General features: G+C 33.2%; 1 protein-coding gene across 1 annotated transcript in view; it reads left to right on the plus strand.

Moving 5' to 3' along the window:
* The first annotated feature begins 8,921 nt into the window (after positions 1 to 8,921).
* The window catches only part of LOC143059543 (thyroid hormone receptor beta-like), a 28,525-nt gene continuing 13,025 nt past the window's right edge, over positions 8,922 to 24,421 (plus strand). Inside the window, exons 1-2 of the mRNA XM_076233061.1 lie at positions 8,922 to 9,397; positions 24,229 to 24,347. Of these exons, the coding sequence (XP_076089176.1) occupies positions 9,124 to 9,397; positions 24,229 to 24,347 (393 nt within the window). The 5' untranslated portion in view covers positions 8,922 to 9,123. The remainder of the gene's footprint in view (positions 9,398 to 24,228; positions 24,348 to 24,421) is intronic.

The following is a 24,421-nucleotide window of genomic DNA, read 5'->3' on the forward strand; positions in this document are numbered from 1 at the left end:
GTTACGTAATGTGACGTAATGTAACGGAATAACTGGTAACCTGTCTGTTTAGTTACCTGGTTGCCAGGTAAAAACTGAGAAATGAAAACACAATGTATAAACAAATATACCTTTTCTGGTATCTATGATGAGTTTATTCAAGGATGCACAACTATAGGTTTATTCAATGAAGTTTTAAATAAATTCAATTTATTATGGGGATAAACAGACACGAAAATATTTCAGTTAATCTATCTTGGGGAAAACATCTTGTTCGTCAATTAAAAACAAAACTGATTATTTAAATCAGGGAAAAAAAATGGGATCTGAAGCTCAATCATGGTTACATTCAATATTGTTCCCTAAATTTCAATGGCAACAGACTATTCTTTTCATGTCCATTTTTTCCTAAAAAGATTGAAATCAAACAATGCATTGTCCCTGTCTTTCCATCCTTACTATTATGGTGTTGAATTTGTTTTTAACGTTCAGTGGCAAGTATTATATGTAATACAGTATAAGAAACTAACTTCAGCATGGCAATCGGTACATATAGTTTGATTTTTAACGTTATGGTCGGGGGTCGGATATACGACCTACCAAGATCCAAACACGTTTCTCCGATGCCATCGCGGTGCAGTTGTCTTAACATGCTTGTGAAATAATTATTATTTCGTGAAATGAAATAATTCATACGTTGGTGTGTTGTAGTTTTTCATTTTTTCTGTGTTTGATCAGCTGGTTTTTCTGAGAAGAATTTTGATTTTTGATTGTTGTTATAGTCGCATGATGGCTTGGCCTGATTGACCTTGCACAATTGTCATTTGATTTTGTTTTTCCGACGACCATTTTCTGTAAATAAGTTGTTGATTTCTCTTAAACCAACGCTGCCGATTCTAATTCACCTTCTTGTCAGACTGAAAGCTAAGATTTTTATAAGTTCCTTTGTAAGGAAGCTACCATTTGATTTTTAGGGGGGGGGGGGGCTAGGATGAAATTTGAAAAAAATAGGCAGGACGGGAGTTTTGAGTAAAAAAAAAAGGCAGGATGAGACACTTTGCAAAAAAAAGGCAGGATAAACTAATAAAAAAAAAGGCAGGACCGAATAGAGTGAAAAATAAAAAGGCAGGACAGAGATTACAACTAAAAAAAATGCAGGACAACATTTTTCAACCTAGCCCCTCCCATAAAAATCAAATGGTAGCTCCCTAAGGAAATTGCTGACTAAGTCGTTCATCATGACATGCACATTTGCTAAAAGAATTTATTTAGTTACAACAATTTTAATTTGTTCGCATACGCCCATTAAATCAGAATCAACTTTAATTAACAAGTATACTAGTTGTTTGAACATCTCAGAAATCCAAATAGACAAATATTTTGAGAACGTGGATAATACAAGTAAAACGCTTAATTGATCGAGTAATGGTGTCAAGGTCAGCAGTTTGAGATGATTCTTGGCAGCTTGTTCAGCATCGCTGCAATTTCCAATAATAAACGGTCAAGATTTCCATCAATATAGCTCATTATTCCAAACATTACCGCACAACTTGCGATAAAATGTCAAAATAATGTGATTCAAGGCCCAATCCGGGGTCTTTTAGCTAATTATTACAGATAAGACAATCTCCATTAAATTAGTGGTTTATATCATGTCCGTGTCGACCTTCTTATGTCCGATGAATGTTATATTCATTAATATTTGTCAAACTAGATAACACATATGTACATTAGCATACCATGGTTAATTTAAAAGTAGTTTTTCATCCGGGACATCAAGCCATCATCATCACAAAACTCCGCCGGTATTCTAGAAATCTTAATTTTTTTTAAAAGTGGGTTCGCTCTGCCTCAGATTCAACAAAGCTCCCATGAAGACTATCATAAAAAATCTTTTTTCGATAGGTCAAAAATTATATTTTTAGGAATCTTTTTTTTTAAATTGTGATTCGTGAAAAAAAATGTAAAATCACAAAAATACTGAACTCAGAGGAAAATCAAATGACAAAACACATCAAACCAATGGACAAGAACTGTCATATTCTTGACTTGGTACAGGCATTTTCAAATGTAGAAAATGATGGATTAAACCTGGTTTTATAGCGCTAAACCTCTCACTTTGTTGATAGTCTCATTGAGAGAATCCCTCGAATCTTTATTTTAAAATCCTTGGTCGTGAATGAATAAATGTTTGAATTTTTTAAACATTAGTCTAGATAGAATCCTCTATCCGTCTATTCAGAAGTTCATTACTAGGCGATTATATTATTGTAGTTTTTAAATTGATAAATAATACAAACCTATAATTTATCATTTAATATTAAAACCAGCATAAAGACTCGTGACACTGATATAATATGACATCTATGTATAGGATCTGCTATTCATTAACACGTCGATGGTCAAACAATTTTTTCAACAGTGTGCTAATTAAAAGTTATATATATAGGGTGTTTTGGGTACATTATCGCATATATAGGTATTCTATCTAGTCCTTCGTGTAACTCGGTGAATGTGATGAATATTTTCAACTCGACTCCTCGACGTAGACGGTCGTCGTCATTATACATCACCTTCTCTGCATGATGTATCTATTTATGACTTGCTGCCATTTATACAAAAGCCGTTAGGTATTCATCACATTCGCACGAAACTTTATGCATTACCCCTTTTAAAACTTCATTCTCTGTTCAATCCACTGTTACAAACCCTCATTCAAACCAATACAAACTTGAAGCTATAATTTCGGATATTGCAAGTCACAGACTTTTCAAGCCAGTTCGCATTGGCAAAGATGAAAAAGAGAAAAGATCTTTCCTTAATCTTTCAATTGCCAACAAAGGTCTCGATGGCGTCAACTTAGGCAATATCCTTCATCATAAATTAGTTCAATCGAAAGACCAGTCTGTACCAATCATTTCTTATACCTATACCAAACCTATTGCAACTAAAATTTTCAATTACAAATACATTTTGCAGGATCTCGATATTGACGACTTCAAGTCTAAACCTCCTGATTGCATTTGTGCTCGATCCCAATTCACATATAATCCTGCATGGTGGCCACGTTATTACCGGTGACCTCAACATTGTTGATGACACTTCTCTACGAAATGTGTTATCGAAAGGTCCGAAATATCGTGAGCCTAAATCCATCAATTGGAAATACAACTTTAAAATTTTGATGGATTCAGTTGAGGATTATGCCAGGCAATGTGCTAAGCGCGAGAAGGAAGACGTAGACACTCTTTCCGAATGGATTAAGGCAGTGGGGTCGTTCCATCACTGTATTTGATACCTAAACTACATAAGTGTCCTTACAAACAACGGTATATTGCTGGGTCTTCCAAGTGCTCCACGAAACCTCTTTCTAAATTATTAAATGCATCTATTTTATCAGCAAATAAAGACGGGCTTCAAAGTTATTGTGAAACTGCCTATTCTAGAGAGGGCATGAATCAGAGGTGGATACTTACAAATTCCATAGATCGTTTATAGAGTACATACAATCTATAACTCTCTTTCATCTCGTAACAGTATTAAAACATTTGACTTTTCTACTCTTTACACAAGTATTCCAAATTCCAAACTAAGAGACAAATTGAAAGAGTTGTATTGCTTTGCTTCATAAAAAAGAATGGCCAACGTAGATACAAGGATCTTGTCTTAGGGAGGGATAAATCCTTCTTTGTAAAGGATCACTCTGGTTCAAACACAAATTCGCTGAAACTGACATTATCAAGATGCTTGATTTCTTAATTGACAACACATTTGTTACGTTCGGAGGACGTGCTTTTCAACAGACTGTCGGCATTCCAATGGGAACAAACTGTGCCCCTCTACTTGCCGACTTGTTTCTTTATTATTATGATGCTGTCTTCATGCAGGAACTTCTTAGGAAGAAAGATAAAAAGTTAGCAATATCCTTTAACTCTACTTTCCGCCATATAGATGATGTTCTTTCACTGAATAATTCAAAATTTGGTGACTATGTGGAACGCATCTATCCCATCGAGCTAGAGATAAAGGATACTACAGACACAGTTAAGTCGGCCTCATATCTTGACTTACATCTAGAAATTGACAATGAGGGTCGGTTGAAAACAAAACTTTACGACAAAAGAGATGATTTCAGCTTTCCAATTGTGAACTTTCCATTTCTAAGTAGCAACATTCCAGCAGCACCTGCATACGGGGTATATATCTCCCAATTGATACGATATTCCCGTGCGCTTGCGTTTCCTATCATGACTTTCTTGATAGAGGGTTGCTGCTCACAAGGAAGCTATCAAACCAAGAGTTCCAATTAAATGGTGAAGTTGAAATCATCCCTTCGTAAATTTTACGGACGCCATCACGAGTAAGGTGACCGTTATGGAATAACCGTTTCACAAATGATATTGGATATGTTCCTTACGTCGTAACTACAATCCCCTTCCCTTTCATGAATGTGACCTATTGAATTAGACTATTTACCGGATTTGTTATCACATAAGCAACACGACGGTGCCACATGTGGAGCAGGATCTGCTTACCCTTCCGGAGCACCTGAGGTCACCCCTAGTTTTTTGTTGGGGTTCGTGTTGTTTATTCTTTAGTTTTCTATGTTGTGTCATGTGTGCTGTTGTTTGTTTGTTTGTCTTTTTCATTTTTAGCCATGGCGTTATCAGTTTGTTTTAGATTTATGAGTTTGACTGTCCCTTTGGTATCTTTCGTTCCTCTTTTATCTCTACCCAGAATGCATCCCAAAATATTTAGCCATTGATTTTTGTTACTCTCAAATCCTGTTTCAATCATAATTGGAAGTATGGGGAGAACGTGATAGCCTTACTATATATCGGACTTCTTGTCCATTATATAGCTGTCTGAATATCTCGATGTAAAGTTCGGGATTACAATTTTCTGATCAGTATATATATGAGTCATTTATCGAATTGCTCGCAGATATACGACGAAGTTTGTTATTTATATGGATACGTGCACTCGTTGAATCGTGATAGCGTGCTTGTTCTTTAAATTGAAGATAAAACTCATTTTTTGTATGGATAAAGTCAAAATTTGGAGCTATAATCGAAATTTCGAATTTCAAATAGGTTGAAATAACTGTAATATAAGTAAACGTCTGTCAAAAGAACCATATCAAGATTTAGACGTAAATGAAAATCCACTTATACAAAAGCTGAAATTTAGTTTGAAGTCTTTTCAAATTATCGAGTTTTTAAGTTTTGCATTCCTTTGCTGCTATGTATTACATACCAGTAGAAGAACATCGACGTTATTGTTAGATAGATTGCTTTGATGACGGTTTACAGAGGCCCCTGCAATTTGCAATAGTCCTGGCTGGACATTACTAGTTTTCATATGTTTTTGTTTGTTTGTTTCTTTATTTATTTAGTACCACCCCTTTTGTTTGTATTTTAGACCAGAGACAGACCAGATACATATTCTCAATTTTATGTCTCTGTTTAGACTAATACAATTCTTATTCTTAATCTTACGTGTTGTTATTTCATGCTATTCATCAGCACTTCAATGATTGAAATCACTATTACATTTATGTCCATATATGGATACGTGCACTCGTTGGACATTGATATAATATGACATCTATGTATAGGATCTGCTATTCATTAACACGTCGATGGTCAAAACAATATTTTCAACTGCGTGCTAATTAAAAGTTATAGGGTGTTTTGCGTACATTATCTCTACCCAGAATGCATCCCAAAATATTTAGCCATTCATTTTTGTTACTCTTAAATCCCGTTTCAATCTTAGTTGGAAGTATTGGGAGAACGTGATAGCCTTACTATTTATCGGACTTCTGGTCCATTATATCGCTGTCGGAATATCTCGATGTAAAATTCGGGATTACAATTTTCTGATCAGTATATTTACGTGTCATTTATCGAATTGCTCGCAGATATACGACGAAGTTTGTTATTTAAGTTTTGCATTCCTTTGCTGCTATGTATTACATACCAGTAGAAGATCATCGACGTTATTGTTAGATATATTGCTTTGATGGCGGTTTACAGAGGCCCCTGCAATTTGTAATAGTCCTGGCTGGACATTACTAGTATTCATATGGTTTTTTTTTGTTTGTTTGTTTCTTTATTTAGTACCACCCCTTTTGTTTGTATTTTAGACCAGAGACAGACCAGATACATATTCTCAATTTTATGTCCCTGTTTAGGTCTCTGTTTAGACTAATACAATTCTTATTCTTAATCTTACGTGTTGTTATTGCATGCTATTCATCAGCACTTCAATGATTGAAATCACTATTACATTTATGTCCATAAATGGATACGTGCACTCGTTGGACTCCTGATAGCGTGCTTGATCTTTAAATTGAAGATAAAACTCATTTTTTGATGAATAAAGTTAAAATTTAGAGCTTTAATCGAAATTTCAATTTTTAATTAGGTTGAAATAACTGTAATAAGTAAACGTCTGTCAAAAGAACCATTTCAAGATTAAGACGTAAATGAAAATCCACTAATACAAAAGCTGAAATTTAGTTTAAAGTCTTTTCAAATTATCGAGTTCTTAAAGTTAATTTCAAAATACCCAGATTTAAAAACTTATGTGGAAATTTCGAATGAGAAAAACAAAAGAAATGTCAATGCTTTTTTTAATTATTTAATCATTACTATGTCTAAAATGTTTATGTACCATAGGAGACCTATATATATATAATCCCAGATACCACATTGTCAACGGTTGAATAAATTTCTTTTTTTTCGCAGAAAAGCAATCCTTTTATAAAAAAAAATCAGGCCGATCCACTGTATGACTGTACTTTTGTATCTTTCTGAACAATTGGCTCAAATGACAGGTTTCAACTATTTAATGGTCGACGTCAGATTTTAAATTGGCCGAATTCAAAATGTCCATTGTCCATTAAACGACTGACCTAATCGTAAAATTAAGAATGGTCATTCTTTGTCCAACACGAAATGACAGATGGTAACGGATACAATTTAGACATCGTATCTTTTTTTCTTGACAAACTGACCATAAATATTATGTACAACATGTACAAGGTATACACTAAAAGAATTAGAAATAATGTTTATTTTAACATATTACGTCAGAATTTTCTTTCGAGAGACCTCTAGTAACGTCTGCTTCTGAATCACCTCTAGCTCCAGGCCAAAATTTAGCAGCCGTAAACACGCTGAAACCAGTCAGACGTTTTGATAAACCAGTGTTGGGTACCGGGGTTCGAGACTGAAGTTTTATTATTATGACTATTTAGTTATCTACTAAATATCAACCTTGTGTCCATATTACGAAAAATTCTATGTTTTGTAAATAGTTTATTTATAATAATGAAGTAAACACAGAAGTGCTAAAACTAAAATGTTATTTAAGCAGAAAACATGTCGTTTTCTCCAAAAAAACAAATGTCATAATATTATATTATAAATGTCTCCGTCGTTTTGTTTTTTTTAAATTTCATTCACGCACTCCTTTCTCACGAGGTCTATAGAATTACTACCAGTACGTCAGAATTGTGGAATATTAATTCGGAAAACGATATACAAATAAATGGTTAATTTTTGTGTGTATTCACAAAAATCTAAAATGTCTTCCGTTTCACGATATTTGATACGGGATTTGATGTGTATCGTTGAATAAGATATTGTTAATGTAAATATACCAAAAACAAATGTATAAACGTAGTTAGTGTGTAAGGATTGAAACATGCCTGCTCCATTGTAAGTACGGGACGGAAACGTTAGCCTGATGGGATAATAAAATTGAGCTGAATGTAAATGGGGAATATGTCAAAAAGACAACAACCCTACCAAAGAGCAGATAACAGCCAAAGGGCATCAATGGATTTCAACGCAGTGAAAAAAAATATCCCGCACCCGGAGACGGTCCTCACCAGGCCCCCATAAATGAAGTTGTATACTAGTTCGGTGAAAATGGACACAGGGTTTCGTATCTTAGTATAACCCTTCTTTTTCAAAAGCAAATGAAAATACATCTATTACCGTGTTCCTAAGCCCTCATGCTCTTAGTACATAGTTATAACAATGCGTTTGCTTTTGGTAATTCGTACAAAAAGACCGAATGTCATATTTCTGTTAAAACGCTTTGATGCATGTCTCTTTTTTTCTGATATTTTATCTTTTAGTACTAAAACATTTAAGGTGGAGAAAATTACTTATAATCTATCATGATATAAGCTCCTTATTCTTAATACGTATCTTTACATAATACTAAATCAAGTTTTCCGTTTTGAAACCAAAACAGTGTACAAATATAAACGACCGATATTTACAATTCTCGCCGGGAGAACGTGGTTTGGTTGTGGTTTATTCATTCGTAAAACTGTGTACCGTTATGATCAATTGCGTAATGTTGGTTATTAGTTTATTGTTCGCCCATTTGTAAATATTTAACCTTTAACCCTGTGTAGTCATTATTGATTATATCTACGTCTGGTCAATGTAATACCCTTTGTCCTTCCATGGCCTTAGCTGCTCAGGCGAGTCCATTTTTCGGGATTGGAAATGAACTAAAATGTGTTAATGATAAAAGATGGAAACAGAAGTTGCTATACAACATGAATACCAGCTCTTACTTTTTAGTAGATAATTTTAGAATGGACAACCGGCCATTGGTTGTATGTGAAAATATCGGTTAATTATTTGGACGGAGGGAATAGTCCATTTTGAGAAATGTCAAGGGGTAAATACACCGCTCTAAAAACTGACCATAACATCTTAATGAATATTTTTATTCTAAATGTGCATAAAACTCACATAATTCAAATAATTTTTCACATATATAAAATACAAACATGATAATAAACGATATTAATACAAAAAAGTGTTAAAATATCTGACCAATCAAAACATGTTACTACCTGCCCACCCCTATGCACTTTAAATGCCAAGTTCTACTATTCATCTGTAAAACTGATTACATCACGGACATTGGTCAATAGTCAAGAAGTGACCACGACACTAGTACCACAAATTGATTGGGTCAGGTCAAGTTAAGTTATTAAATTTTGTGTGCAAGGATGTATAGCTGAGTAGAATGTCGGAGTTATGTGTATGACTGTTGACGAGTGCAAATTAACTGACCGTAGCTGACCACCATAGGTCAACATAGATAAAAATGGACAACAGAATATATTCAAATATGAACTTTATGAGGAATATGCACAGTGATATTAATGCTTATGCGGACCCTATGCGTTTTATGGTGCCAGAAACTCCTCAGCAATATGATATTCCGGATGATAATGGGAATGATACCACTGTAAAATATGGATCCGTATCCACCCCTGACTCAACCGCAAGTGGCGAAAGTTTTCCATCGTCTTCATTTTCATCAACTTCATCTTCATCTTCACAAGAAGAGACGAAACAAAATAAGAAGCGGAAAACAGGTATATAGAATCGATAGTGTTTTCTTGGAATTTGTCTAATAATATATAAACAATGTGTATTATAAGAGGGCGGTAAAGGGGGGCATGAGCAAGGGAGAACTCTAAATAAAAATGTGATTGCACAAATAACGGATTTGTTCTGGTCATTAGTGAATTTGTAATATATATGCTGCGAAGTGAATCACATCCTTTCAGAAATACCTAAATTAAATGAAAAACATGAAATTATTAGAAGAATATTATCTAACCCCTTATAGCATGTAATAATAAGGAAATCAAAACATAGTGAGGTTATAGATTAAAGAAAGCTTTAGGTTCAGGGCAAAAATTTCGAGGACGTATTTGTTGCAGAACTTATATTTTAAAGCTAGTTTGGAATTGAGCATAGCTAATAAATTTTCATATTACTATACATTAAAAATTATCTTGAACTGTAATTAACATTTAAATTGTTTGTAGATATTTCCTCCATATCGTTATTTTCTACTGAAAGATTTAATGGTTGCGTTCTATACAAATTTAGTATGATCAAACGATGGTGCTTGCTTACTGTCGAGTGGAAAACATTTGGTGCATATGCAGGGTGAATATTTAAACAAACCTGCCATCAAAGCATACATAAAACAGTTGTATCATTTTGGCATTGGTTTAACAATTAAAAAACAAAAATAAAAAAATATTTGTTTTAACATAATTACCATTCAAAATTTTATGCCTCAAATGCGTACCGCAAAAGTGTTTTCTTTACATTCTTTGGAATTGAATTGTAACAAAAATGCATGTGTCTTTCGTATACACTAGGTAAAAATTTAGCAACAAAAACAATCCGCATATTTCCAAAGTAGGAAAACCCTAAACAAACATTTTTTTTTACCCAAGTTTACTAAAATGGCAAAACAATTTGAAGTTCCATGAATGTTATAATTAAGGTAAATACATTTTTCATTTGATCTATACATTTGCATGTACAGCGCGTTTAAAATACTATTGAAAGTTCCATATATTATACATATCGGAAAGAGTTGTATTTTTAACAAGTTCATTTTTTTGTATTTTTCTTGAAATCTAGTTTGCTTTCTTATTCAGTATAATGGAAAGTAAAAAAAATTACTAATACTTTCAAAAGTATTTAAAAACTAGCTGTATATTTACACAATTTGTCATTGAAAGCAATATTAACATTATATTATGCATGTAAATAAAAATGTGAAAACAAAAAATATAAACACATAGAAATTTCTTTTTATATTTATAAATGTACAAGTTGCGATATTGAATACTTATAAGATGTACACTGTTCTCGATACATGTACCTGTATTTGGTACATATGATACACTAAACTATGTAACGTATATATAGATGTACCCTTAATTTAACGACCCGTAAAAAACGGTTTTTTGTTTATCGTGGCACTTGTAGTACGCTATATTATTCAAAGCAAAGTTCCGAATTTTGGACTCAGGTAAAATCCTAAACCCTGTCCTATGTTTATTTATTCAGATAATTTACATAAAACACTAATGTTTTACGGAATACATCAAACGTAGACTGTATGTGATTAATTCAAACTCTACCATCGTATGTATATATACGCCTTCAGGTTGTAAAACACCAGTTTTGGCGAAGATTCATTAATTTATGATATGTTGAAAAAGTACTGAGAATTAAAAGCTATCGGTTGTCTGTTTCACTTTGTATATTTTCTTAGTAAGCACATAACAACATCAAGACCTACAAATAAACCACGGATTTCATTTCTATGCAACTAACAGAAATATTACTTATTGATGTCGCAACTCCTTTTTTTTTTAATTTGTCCAAAATTGATTAAGGGTTGGTTGTCTTATACCGAAAACAAATGTATGCTATATATATAGGTCCATAGGTCATGAATTTCGATCTCTAGACATCTTTTTATTTTATATATATATTAATGTACACTCTACAAGGTCACATTTTTTTCCGAGTAAAGTAGTCAATATGTAAACAACGTCATTCGGAGTATAAATCCATTCTTATATAACCTCCTCGTCATTCACGGAAAATGAGACAATCCTAAAAAATAGATTTCAAGTTATCAGGAAAGTTTGAAAATGATAAGAAAATTATCACTTAAGGAATTGAAGAAAACTCTTCGTTTGTATGCATTGCAAAATATTGTGATTTCTTTGAAACTTAAATTTTTTTTTCACATGTACAGCTTAAAACTTATATTGAAACATAACTGTGCTATGACATATTTTAAGAGTTGATATAAAGGATTAAATAAGTTAAACTTTTTTCACTAGATGTGTGCATGTATACTCATCAAAACCAGGAATTGTAATATTCCATTTCTAATAAAAATTTGCATTAACATTTATTTTGAAATTAGAAGAAAGGGTGTTTCATCGTCTATCTTAATTCATTTTATGCAAAGTCTTTTGTTGTTTCATTTTGAAATGTCGTCCATTTTCTTAAACCGAAAGGATGGTCATTTGTTTTAATTATACAATGATCTACAATTCTATACTTAAAACTTGGTGGAAACACAAGATTATTGTAGGTGGTGCAGACGAAGTTTCTGTACTTTGGTCAATACTATATTTATCCCTAAGGATGGCAATATATCTAGGAACACTATTTATTATCTGTAAGTTTTAGACATGACAGATTAAAGTGATTATTGATTATGTTTGTTTATTAATGTATTGGTAATCGAAGTATACTTTATCGATTGTTGCGTAATCGGATTGATCCGATAACAGGGGTCTAGACCTAGGGGTACACGACAGGATAACTAACATCGTGTGAAAAAAAGGAATGTTGAGGGGTGGCAACACAGCTCCCCTCCCACATACATCGGAGAGAGGGATGGGTCAATTCCCCTCCACCAACCTCATATATTAGAGAGCGAGATGGGTCAATTCCCCCTCCATATTAAAAATATATTTAGATTTAATCATTGTTTACATTTGTTACTTAGTTCGAATAAAATGAAAACATCTTTTGCTTATGTAAAATACAATAAAATATAATAAAAAACCTAAATACAAATCTTGTATCTTTGAAATAAAACATGTATACACCTGAAAACCGACTAATAATAACAAATGATTGATCCGTGTGTTCTTCCGACGTGTTCGTTCTGTTGTTTGCTCTTTGATCTGTCCAGTATCTGAAATAAAGAAGACTAAGATCAAAGCGAAACATTCGATAAATGTTGCATACAAGTCAGTGTTAGAAAATTTAGAAAGTCTTGTAGTAGCTGACTCAAGCCTTAATTACAAGCATCCGCGCAATAAGGCACATTACATTCTCCTTTCAGTAGAGGTGGAGTTGGGGACTCGCAATAAATCGTTTGTTAATCATAATTTGCATCAGATAATGGGATTTCCCGGAAGCCAAAACATGTTTACATTGGATACGAGGGGAAAAAGAATTGAAAAATATTGTCCTGGCCCCCCTTTTTTCATCAGCACCACCCACCTACGTTGTACCGATCTACCCACATACATTCCTAAACATGTTAAAAGACGAATGTTAAGATTCGAACTTGATAATTCCGTTGCAGTATTTGGGTTATTTTCAACTTGTATTTAATTTTCATCACCTTTTTTGGTAAAATTATTTACAAAATTTGGGGAAAACATTCCTTATTTGAACATTGCTCCATTCATTAAAATGCCAATATTTCTATGGAAAGTGGACTTGTTAACTGTTTATATCACAGCAACATTTCGTAATTAGCATTTCCTTGCAAAATATTACATATTGCTTTTATTTGTGATGTTTTTTTTGTTTTTTTTTGCTTGTCAATAGAAATTGGGCATTTCAAATAGAAATATTATTCAAAACTAATTCCTGTATCATCTTTCCAAATACGCATAAATATTTTTGTGTATTCCCGTCATCTTTCAGACATATATTTAGGATTTGTGTATTCCTCTGTGTATATTCCTTTTCCAAACATGTAGTCCCCCCACCGGGTGCCCTTTGTTCATCAGACAAAAATAACCAGTCTAATAGATTTGCCTGAAGTCAAAAACACCAAATTATTACGTTTCTTTTATTATTTGTGCTATTAACACGATAGAAAAATATTTCATAATCATTATTGCCTCGACTAGACGTTACATGTTACCCTGTAATGAGGTCACGTGGGAAATAATGGCCGCTACTAACGGACTCAATAATTCAACATATTACATTACTTTTGTCAATAAAAATTACTTGTTCACTTCTTTTTTATGAAAGACAAAAATGTGTGAATTTTCAATTTTATTAAGGTTACCAAATTAATATGTTGCAGACATTTGACATAAGGTGTTTATCGTGTTAGCGAATGCGATTCATGAATGTATTTCCATCAAGGTCGCTGCTGCTTAAATTATATGACGAAGAATTCATGAGACAACCATATATTTTGAATTTGCTGCATTGTTGGGGTTATTTTTGTTGATTATTTTTTTGTTTTTGTTTTAGAATCATATTCAAAACAGTGTAGCTGTGGCCATTGATTGACAATCTTAAATTATCCCATCGACTGGGGCAGATTATGTGAACGTTTTTCCGTAACAACCGCTGCTCACTATGTACTTGTTAAAGGCACTTTAACTGTGGGGTCACAAAAGGTTCTCAACACCTAAATAAAGAAATTAGAAAAACTAATCAGGAATAACACGATGTTTTGATTTATATCAATAATATAAATCAAAACATAAAGTTATTCCTGATTAATTTTTCGAACTATTTTAATATTAAAGGCGTTAAGAACCTTTGGTGACCCCACAGTTTAAATTCTATAATAAATAAGTAGTGAGCAGTTGTCGTTATAGACACACGTTCACCTAATCTGCCCCAGTCAATGGGATAATTTAAGCTTGTCAATCAATGGCCACAGCTACACTGTTTTGAATATGATTCTATTTTATTTTTTGTTTTGTTTTGTTTGTTGTTTTTTTAGGAGGAGGGACTTGATGGGTGAAATTTCTAACAACATATGGTGCAAGTTATATATATATATCTATTTATTTATGAAATGCACATTTATATATACATGTGCATGTATTGATATTTAATCTGGAAAGGAACCCTTGCAATTTTAATATGCGGTACGAGAAATTATTTTAACCAAGAACTTCAGGCTAGTAGTATTTTTTTTTAAGTGTGGCCTTGAATTTGGTCATTGTTGGTCTGAATTTGACGTTTATGGGACGTTTTGATTGCCGTGCCAGTTTGTCAAAAAACACTTTAAGTTGTCATTAGATTTTACGTACGACCTTTTTGTACATGTACATATATAATTTGGCCTACTTTTAAGTATCTTAAGTTGGAAATTTATTTTTGGCGGTCCATATTATATGTTTACATGTATGTAAATATGAAACATTTTGGCATTTATTTCAAAACGAATAAGAAATTCAGAAAAAAATATATAATTAAAAGAAAAAGTAAAAGAGATAGTCATTTGAAATTAGTTTTCTATATCAGAATTATATTTCAAATGACAAATTCAGTTCTAAAGAGTTTTATTAAAGATAACAATGTGACAAACAAGGTAAAACAAGTGCGAAATGGGGGAAAGAATATGAATATATTTATTTTCACAGACTATACTCATAACGCGATAAGTGGGTGTTCACTTGCGTCTGTCTGCCCGTTTGGAACTTACTGGTACTGTTTGGAGACCGTCAGACCAATCTTGGATTTCTAACCTTATAAGGTGATTTAACAAATAAAAATCATCTTGACATGTAGTTTCCATCCAAAAGCATCTTGCATGACTAAAGTACGTAGGAGTAGTGTGAGAGAGAGAGCTCTTGGTCAGTTTAAAAATTAGCAAGTTGCAAGTTGGTTTTTTTTTGTATTTTGATTTACTTTTAAATTCATGTTATAAATATTCAATCAAATTTATTACGACGATTTCACCCATATTCACGTTCAAGTTTCCCTGTAATGAAAGAGTCACTTATATGAAAAATTTTGAAAAAAAAATTAATAATTTATTTATGAATTGAAAATATGACGTGTCTCTGAAATTTAAATTAACTTTTATGTCGTCTCGACCTTTTTGGTATTTCCATCCTAGTTCTGAAAGGTCATATTGACATTTTCTTCTCATCAATGGGAAAGCAGCTGAGAAAAAGAATAAAGCCGACCCTGATCGATAAAGCAGACATGACAACCCCGCCATTAAAGCTCCGCAGTAAAAGATAAAACATCACGGGATCTTAACATGAATTGAATCAGTTATCAACGAAGAATTTCTAGGTCAAAACTGAATAAATTATATGAAATTTGTTTACTCAATTGCTGGTCTGAAAAATAGAATTGAGGATTAAAGCGTTTTATGGCAATCTTTTTATAAACATTTAAATCATGCAGTTTCCCCCTTTATTTCAGTTTCAACAAGCGGATGCAGAGGCGGCATGTGCGTGGGAACCCTAATTTTCTTCTGATTATAAAAACAAATTTCGACAACAAGTATACTTCAACTGACTTCTTTTCTACATAACACTCCCTAGACTCGTTTAAAACACTTTGAATAACTGTTGACTAATTATTGTAAGGGTTATTATGGCATTCGTTATCTTTTATCTCTATTTCTATGTTTTTTTTTTTTTTTTTTTTTGGTTTAAAACGTATTTAATTAGTTTGAAAAATACATATATATATAAAGAAAACAATCCTATAAAAACATGCACATATCATATTAAAATACTGCATGTTGTGGCCCCTTTCAATGATGCCCATTGTCACATGACCGATGCATATATATTACATATATATAAACAAAAGTGAGGTATGTGTCAAAGAAACACCGAAAATAACATCGACAAAACAGAGAAGAAATTCAGCTTTGAAATAACTGCATCAAAATGCAACAGTAAATGATCAAAGTGTAACTTAACAGCAAGATGTATTGTAAGCATATAATTATTATATGTACATCAGACGGTAAATTACACCTACACATGAACAAGTTCAAAGGTTTTACATTTTTCTGCTTTTATGAGGAAGATGAAGGTTTTGCCGGGTATTTGTCTGCTTTGACATTATCTTAGCAAATAGATTTCTTTGAAAAGAATTTTGGGATTAATTTATAACTGCTTAGTCTATAAAACTTGGCAGTCTATTAAATTGGTAGCCCATATGTAATTTATGATCTTCAATAACGCGTCAAGATAAATAGATGCAGCTGCTTGCATCCGTCATCACCATTTAGAATGTGATCGGTCAGTATAGGAAATGGTGATAGCAGATTTAAGTTCTCGTGTCAGTTTGCAATAAAAATAGAAATTCCTATGTATGGGGAACTGGTTAAAAAGTTAAAAATAATTTGAAGTCTTTTTTTTAGCTCACCTGGCCCGAAGGGCCAAGTGAGCTTTTCTCATCACTTGGCGTCCGGCGTCCGTCGTCGTCGTCGTCCGTCGTCGTCCGTCGTCGTTAACTTTTACAAAAATCTTCTCCTCTGAAACTACTGGGCCAAATCAAACCAAACTTGGCCACAATCATCATTGGGGTATCTAGTTTAAAAAATGTGTGGCGTGACCCGGTCAACCGACCAAGATGGCCGCCACGGCTAAAAATAGAACATAGGGGTAAAATGCAGTTTTTGGCTTATAACTCAAAAACCAAAGCATTTAGAGCAAATCTGACATGGGGTAAAAATGTTTATCAGGTCAAGATCTATCTCCCCTAAAATTTTCAGATGAATCGGTCAATCGGTTGTTGGGTTGCTGCCCCTGAATTGGTAATTTTGAGGAAATTTTGCTGTTTTTGGTTATTATCTTGAATATTATTATAGATAGAGATGAACTGTAAACAGCAATAATGTTCAGCAAAGTAAGATCTACATATAAGTCAACATGACCAAAATGGTCAGTTGACCCGTTTAGGAGTTATTGCCCTTTATAGTCAATTTTTAACCATTTTTCGTTAAAGTAATCTTTTACAAAAATCTTCTCCTCTGAAACTACTGGGGCAAATTAATCCAAACTTGGCCACAATCATCTTTGGGGTATCTAGTTTAAAAAATGTGTGGCGTGACCTGGTCAACCAACCAAGATGGCCGCCACGGCTAAAAATAGAACAAAGGGGTAAAATGCAGTTTTTGGCTTATAACTCAAAAACCAAAGCATTTTGAGGAAATCTGACGAGGATAAAAATGTTTATCAGGTCAAGATCTATCTGCCCTGAAATTTTCAGATGAATCGGTCAATCGGTTGTTGGGTTGCTGCCCCTGAGTTGGTAATTTTGAGGAAATTTTGCTGTTTTTGGTTATTATCTTGAATATTATTATAGATAGAGATAAACTGTAAACAGCAATAATGTTCAGCAAAGTAAGATCTACAAATAAGTCAACATGACCAAAATGGTCAGTTGACCCGTTTAGGAGTTATTGCCCTTTATAGTCAATTTTAAACCATTTTTCGTAAATTAAAGTAATCTTTTACAAAAATCTTCTCCTCTGAAACTACTGGGCCAAATTAATCCAAACTTGGCCACAATCATCTTTGGGGTATCTAGTTTAAAAAATGTGTGGCGTGACCTGGTCAACCAACCAAGATGGCCGCCACCGCTAAAAATAGAACATAGGGGTAAAATGCAGTTTTTGGCTTATAACTCAAAAACCAAAGCATTTTGAGGAAATCTGACATGGGATAAAAATGTTTATCAGGTCAAGATCTATCTGCCCTGAAATTTTCAGATGAATCGGTCAATCGGTTGTTGGGTTGCTGCCCCTAAATTGGTAATTTTGAGGAAATTTTGCTGTTTTTGGTTATTATCTTAAATATTATTATAGATAGAGATGAATTGTAAACAGCAATAATGTTCAGCAAAGGAAGATCTACAAATAAGTCAACATGACCAAAATGGTCAGTTGACCCCTTTAGGAGTTATTGCCCTTTATAGTCAATCTTTAACCATTTTTCATAAATCTAAGTAATCTTTTACAAAATCTCCACTGAAACTACTAGGCCATAATCATCTTTGGGGTATCTAGTTTGAAAAATGTGTCCGATGACCTGGCCATTCAACCAAGATGGCCACCACGGCTAAAAATAGAACATAGGGGTAAAATGCAGTTTTTGGCTTATAACTATGAAACCAAAGCAATTAGAGCAAATCTGACAAGAAGTTTAATTGTTAATCAAGTCAATATCTATCTGCCCTGAATTTTTCTGATGAATTGGACAACTGGTTGTTGGGTTGCTGCCCTCCAATTGGTAATTTTTAAAGAAATTTTGCCGTTTTTGGTTATCTTGAATACTATTATAGATAGCGATAAACTGTAAACAGCAATAATGTTCAGCAAAGTAAGATCTACAAATAAGTCAACATGACCTAAATGGTCAATTGACCCCTTAAGGAGTTATTGCCCTTTATAGTCAATTTTTAACAATTTTCATTAATTTGGTAAATTTATGTAAATTTTTACCAAATGTAGTTCTCTGTTACTAATGGGCAAAGTTCATTATAGATATAATTGTAAGAAGCAAAATCGTTCAGTAAAGTAAGAACTTCAAACACATCACCATCACCAAAATACAATTTTGTCATGAATCCATTTGTGTCCTTTGTTTAATATGCACATAGACCAAGGTGAGCGACACAGGCTCTTTAGAGCCTCTAGTTTAAAACTATTACGTCTATGGCCTCAAATCTTTTTACTGCTTGTATTTGGATTAACGAAAATAGTTTTCGAAAGCTTACTTGAGGATAACTTATAAATCGTAAATGTAGGTGTAAATGTGACTCTATCATGTCTATAGACATGATAGAATAGTATATATTTATTTGGCATATTTGCTGAGATTGACTCAAGCAATAACCGGTTACCCAACCTTAAGGTAGCTTAAAGCTAGCTATAAAATCAGGTTCAACCCACCATTTTTTCTTAAACTGTCCCGGAATACGGCAGTTGTTATCAAATTGTTCGTTTCTATGTATGTTGGCGTTTGTTTTTTGTTGCACTTCAGTGTTCCTGTTGTCCCTTTGTTCTGCTCTTATAGTTGATATGTTTCCCGCGGTTTTAGTTTGTAACCCGGATTTTTTTTTTTTTTTAATCGATCTATGACTTTTGAACAGCGGTATACTACTGTTGTCTTTGTTTTGAAACAAAATTTCCACTGGACTTACTAAAAAAAAAGAAGATCATGCGTTTTGATGCGCGGGTGTACATATACGCAATCACGTCACTCTTTACTTTTTATACGACCGCAAAAATTAAAATAAAAATTTGTTTTATTGGTATAACGTCGTCGTCGTCAGCGTCGTCAGACAAAAAAGTTGTGTATCAGTATTTCAATTGTCCTGAAATTGTACCACAATGTTTACTTATCATAAGTAGAAGGTTGGGATTTATTTTAAGGGGTTGGGAAAACAGTCTAGGAATTAAGGGCAAAAAAGGGGCCAAGTTTTAAGACAATAACTTGTGTGTTACTGTATGGATCTCTCTGACATTGTACCACAAGTTTCCTTAAAACACAGGGAAGGGTGGGATTTTTATTTTTTTTCTCTCGATACAACATAAATTGCAGACCGAAGAATTAAAAAAAAAATCAATGTCTTTATTTTTTTCTCAGTTATCAAATATATGCACCACAATATATCATGAAACATTCTGACACGACAACCAATGAAGTACGACACATAAACGTATTTGTACTTCTTTGTTTATCTTATGGGTTTCAATCACAAAGCAGACGGTCACTAATGAAATCGATATGTGACTTTACTTATGGATATTTTATGGATAAGGCAGATGTGATATCGCATACTTTAATAAGTACTGGCCATTAATCAGATCGCCATCCTTCTCGTATTTGTTGTACTATAAAGTCCAATAAAACATGACGTCGCAATAATAATCCTAATATTTTCATATTTCATTTTTTTATGGAGAAACCGGGGTGTACACTCATAGTAAAAGCCAAAAAAAACAAAAAAAAAACAAAAAAAAAAACAAAAAAAAACAAAAAAAAAACAAATGACAAAAAGGGAATATCAGAAATCTAAAAGATATAGTTATATTGCTCCTATGGTCATACGTTAGATACCTAATAATGTAACAGTACTGAGGTAAACAACTGATATTCTTGCTGTGATTATATATATATAATAAAAAAAAAGAAGATGTGGTATGATTGCCAATGATGCATGTATACTTTTTAGTACAAAAAAAGTCATATTATTTGTAACTGTATATGAATAATTCATTCCATTACATTGAAAACAAACTAACTTCCGACTTAATCAGCTCATTAACATAAATTATAATAGTATAAATAGTATTTATGTTCAATTTGACCTCTATCTTAAATGTTAAATATGTTTGAGTTATGTCCCTTCAGATATATCCGGCCTTGCTAGCCTCACTTTTTAATAACATTGATTTTGATTGGATGTTTTCTTTACGTCCAGTGGCAAAACATTCTTACACAATGTATCAACTTTGACAAGGGTTCTACCGGCGGTTGACAGAATGCAACTACATTATCATATTGCTATACCCATTCAACCCTAGGGGTTTTGATTTTGAATAAAAATATGACCGGCAACTTATGTACAGAGCGTTTAAATATTCCTTTGGAAGTTCGTATCTGGAAAAGATCCAAGGGAGTACAGTTGTTGTTTTAAGAAAGATTTTCTGTTGTCTGTTATTTTTGACAGATATTTTTATCATGTTCGATTTCACATGGAACTTATGTTTCTTTTTACTCTTACGCGATTTTTTAATGAAGGCGACGTCAACTGCAAAAGTCAAGTTTTCTGATCGGGTCCGTTTCAGAATGAGTACTAATAAGTAAATGATAAAATTTATTAAGGTACTGAAATCAACTATATACACAAGTGGTGCTTACTCATTTGAATAAAACCTAACCGTGTATTTAGATAAAACTACACTCAAATGCTTCCCTGGTTGAAGCTTGATACGACCTCAAAGTTTGAACCCTAAACAGTTGGGGCAATTATACATTTGGTGTCGAGACTATAATTTGAGTACAACTGAAAAGATCTCTATGAAATTGTACAAGGTGTATGAATTAGTATGAGTGTATGGGTCTCTGTCAGGTTGTACCAGAAGGTTCCATACCTCTAAGGAAAGGTTGTAATTGATTTTGTGGGCTATGGCCTTTACTGTCTTGGAATTTAGGGACAAGAAACAACACTTTTCTAATTCTTTGTATAAATTGCTTATTTTGTATAAATTGCTTATTTCTTTACCAATTTTAATGGGTTTAAATTCAAAGTCTTGAATTAATGTGGTTCTTTAAATTGCTGAACCTAACCGATTATTAACATTTAGGATTTTGGACCCTGTATATACATTGGTCCAAAGGGCCCAACATTTAACATTGTTTTATTTCGTAACAAATGAATAATTGTTTTTTTTTTGTTTAACCGAATCTAACTGTGTGTTTATAGATTTTTTTTTTATGTTGTTCTCGTTATCAAATTGGTCCACATTGAGGTGGGTCCAAAATTAAACTTTGTTCGATTTCATCAAAATTTTTAATTCTTGGAATTCTTTGATGTGCTGAATTTAACCATGTATTCAGATTTTGATTATTGGACATAATAGGTAAATTCAAGTCAGAAACTGTCTGAAACTTGTGCCGTGTCAAATATTAAATCTAAATTCAGATATGTATCAACTTGAATGCTGTGTCCATAATTGCCCGAACTATATATATTCAGGGTCCTATCTCTGCGGTCGTATCTTTGCTTCGTGTTGAAGGCGTCTTTGTGACTTTGGACAAAGAACAAAATAACGTTTTGTCTTTGTTTTTTGTGTATATTTGCTGTCGCGGCATGTATACTGATTTTGTGTCATAGATGGTTATTATTAAATGAAATATCAAAAAAAATATTCTGATTCTTGGAAAAGAAATATTCTATTCACACGTTTTTTCAATTGTAACTATAAAAATATTCTTATTTTTGGAAAAGAAATATCCCATTCACACGTAGTTTCAATTCTAACTATAAAAATATTCTGATTCTAGGAAAAGAAATATTACATTCACACGTAGTTTCAATTCTAACTATGAAAATTTTGCTTGCATTGAATATAATTTTCGTCCTTACTTATTTTTACTTGATCGACTTGCCGCTTTTTCCTTGCTATTCAACTTCGATCTCAACAGATCTTTGGTCAACTAGCATATTGAGCCCGGAGTTCATCAGTGTTCATAGAATCACCATTCCTTCATTGTTGACCTCACTCCTTGGAAAATTAAGTATTTCAACATCTGAATTTTCTTTCGGTCTTTTTGAACGCCTTTAGAACTAGAGGTTCTTTAAAATGAAACAATGATTATAATGTTTGTTTTTGTCTTCGGTTGAGTTTTAGCTTGATTAGATTATTATATATTATCTATGGTTCTTGTATAAATTTACATTTTATCTTTACGATCTTATAATTATAAATTAAATAAAACTTACCACAAGTTTGAGAATTAATCCAATCTCCCCACTGTCAAAAAATGTGCAAGTTACGCGATGGTGTGTAATACGCTTAAATATTTAGAACGACACCTAGCGGTACTCTGCAGTCAACGACCGGTCACAGACAGCGGTCAATAAACTGCAGTGATCGACTTTTCTGAACTTAATGTAAAAGGCAAATGAAAAAACGGTAATATTGTTTTCGATTGTTTGAAGGCTTCAACAGTATTATTGAATAAAAGATAAGGCCAAAGACAATGTGTTTCGCATCCTTACGAAAAAATGGGCCAATAGGGGTTTTCATTTACTTATTTTGTCTACCTTGTGGTTAAAGTATTACGTATACTTTTGTCAGTTATCAACCGAAAATTCTTATTTCATTTTAAATGAAGACATTTAAAAGGTTTGAATGGCTCATACCACATCATTTTCTGTATAGTAACAATGAAGTAGGAAGAGAACCCAAAATTGAAACAAGTTTTTTTATTGTTTTTTTTTTGTTGTTGTTGCTAGTCTCATTTGACATTTTTGTTTGTTTAGAACTTCATGCCAGTTAAAAATGCCTCAATACGTTACGAACGTATGAAAGTGCAAGCTCAATATGCCAAATTACGTTACGAAGGTATGGATGGCCATGCAAGCTAAATATGCCACAATGTTACGAACGAACGTATGGGCATGCAAGCTAAATATACCAAAATTTGTTACGAACGCATGGACATACAAGCTAAATATGCCACAATACGTTACGAAGGCATTAACGTACAAGCTTAATATGCCACAATACGTTACGAAGGTATAATGAATATACAAGCTTAATATGCCACAATACGTTACGAAGGATGGACATACAAGCTTACTTTATATGCCAAAATTTGTTACGAACGTATGGACATACAAGCTTAATATGCCACAGTAAGTTACGAAGGTATGGACACACAAGCTTAATATGCCACAATACGTTACGAAGAATGGATATACAAGCTAAACATGCCACAATACGTTACGAAGATATGGACATACAAGCTAATTTAAACATGCCAAAATACGTTACGAAGGTATGGACATACAATCTAAATATGCCACAATACGTTACGAACGTATGGACATACAAGCTAAAATGCCACAATAAGTTACGAAGGTATGGACATACAAGCTAAATATGCCACAATACGTTACGAAGGCATGTATAAGGAGGTTTATAAAGTAGAGAACTGCAGGTAAAAGAACCCGCTTGAATACTGGTCGATTTAGGATTATTTTATGACCCGTTTATATGCCCTGTTCGGAGGCATCCTGTTTTTCAGTTTGTGCGTCTGGCAGTCAGCTAGTCCGTATGTTATTCCGTAATGATAATAAACGTTGAATTGTACATTGTTTTTTTTTTCTTCAGTAGGCACTCCGTACATCCCAAGTTACATGGACCTGAGTCAGGGTCCAGAACCATGCGTTGTCTGTACTGATGCGGCTACTGGGTACCATTATAGATGCATGACTTGTGAAGGCTGTAAGGTAAGTGTATCACATACACAGGGGGTCTACTGAGTACCATTATAGATGTATGACATGTGAAGACTGCAAGGTAA

This window comes from Mytilus galloprovincialis, chromosome 14 (genome assembly GCF_965363235.1).
Source record: "Mytilus galloprovincialis chromosome 14, xbMytGall1.hap1.1, whole genome shotgun sequence".
NCBI classification, from domain to species: Eukaryota; Metazoa; Mollusca; class Bivalvia; order Mytilida; family Mytilidae; genus Mytilus; species Mytilus galloprovincialis.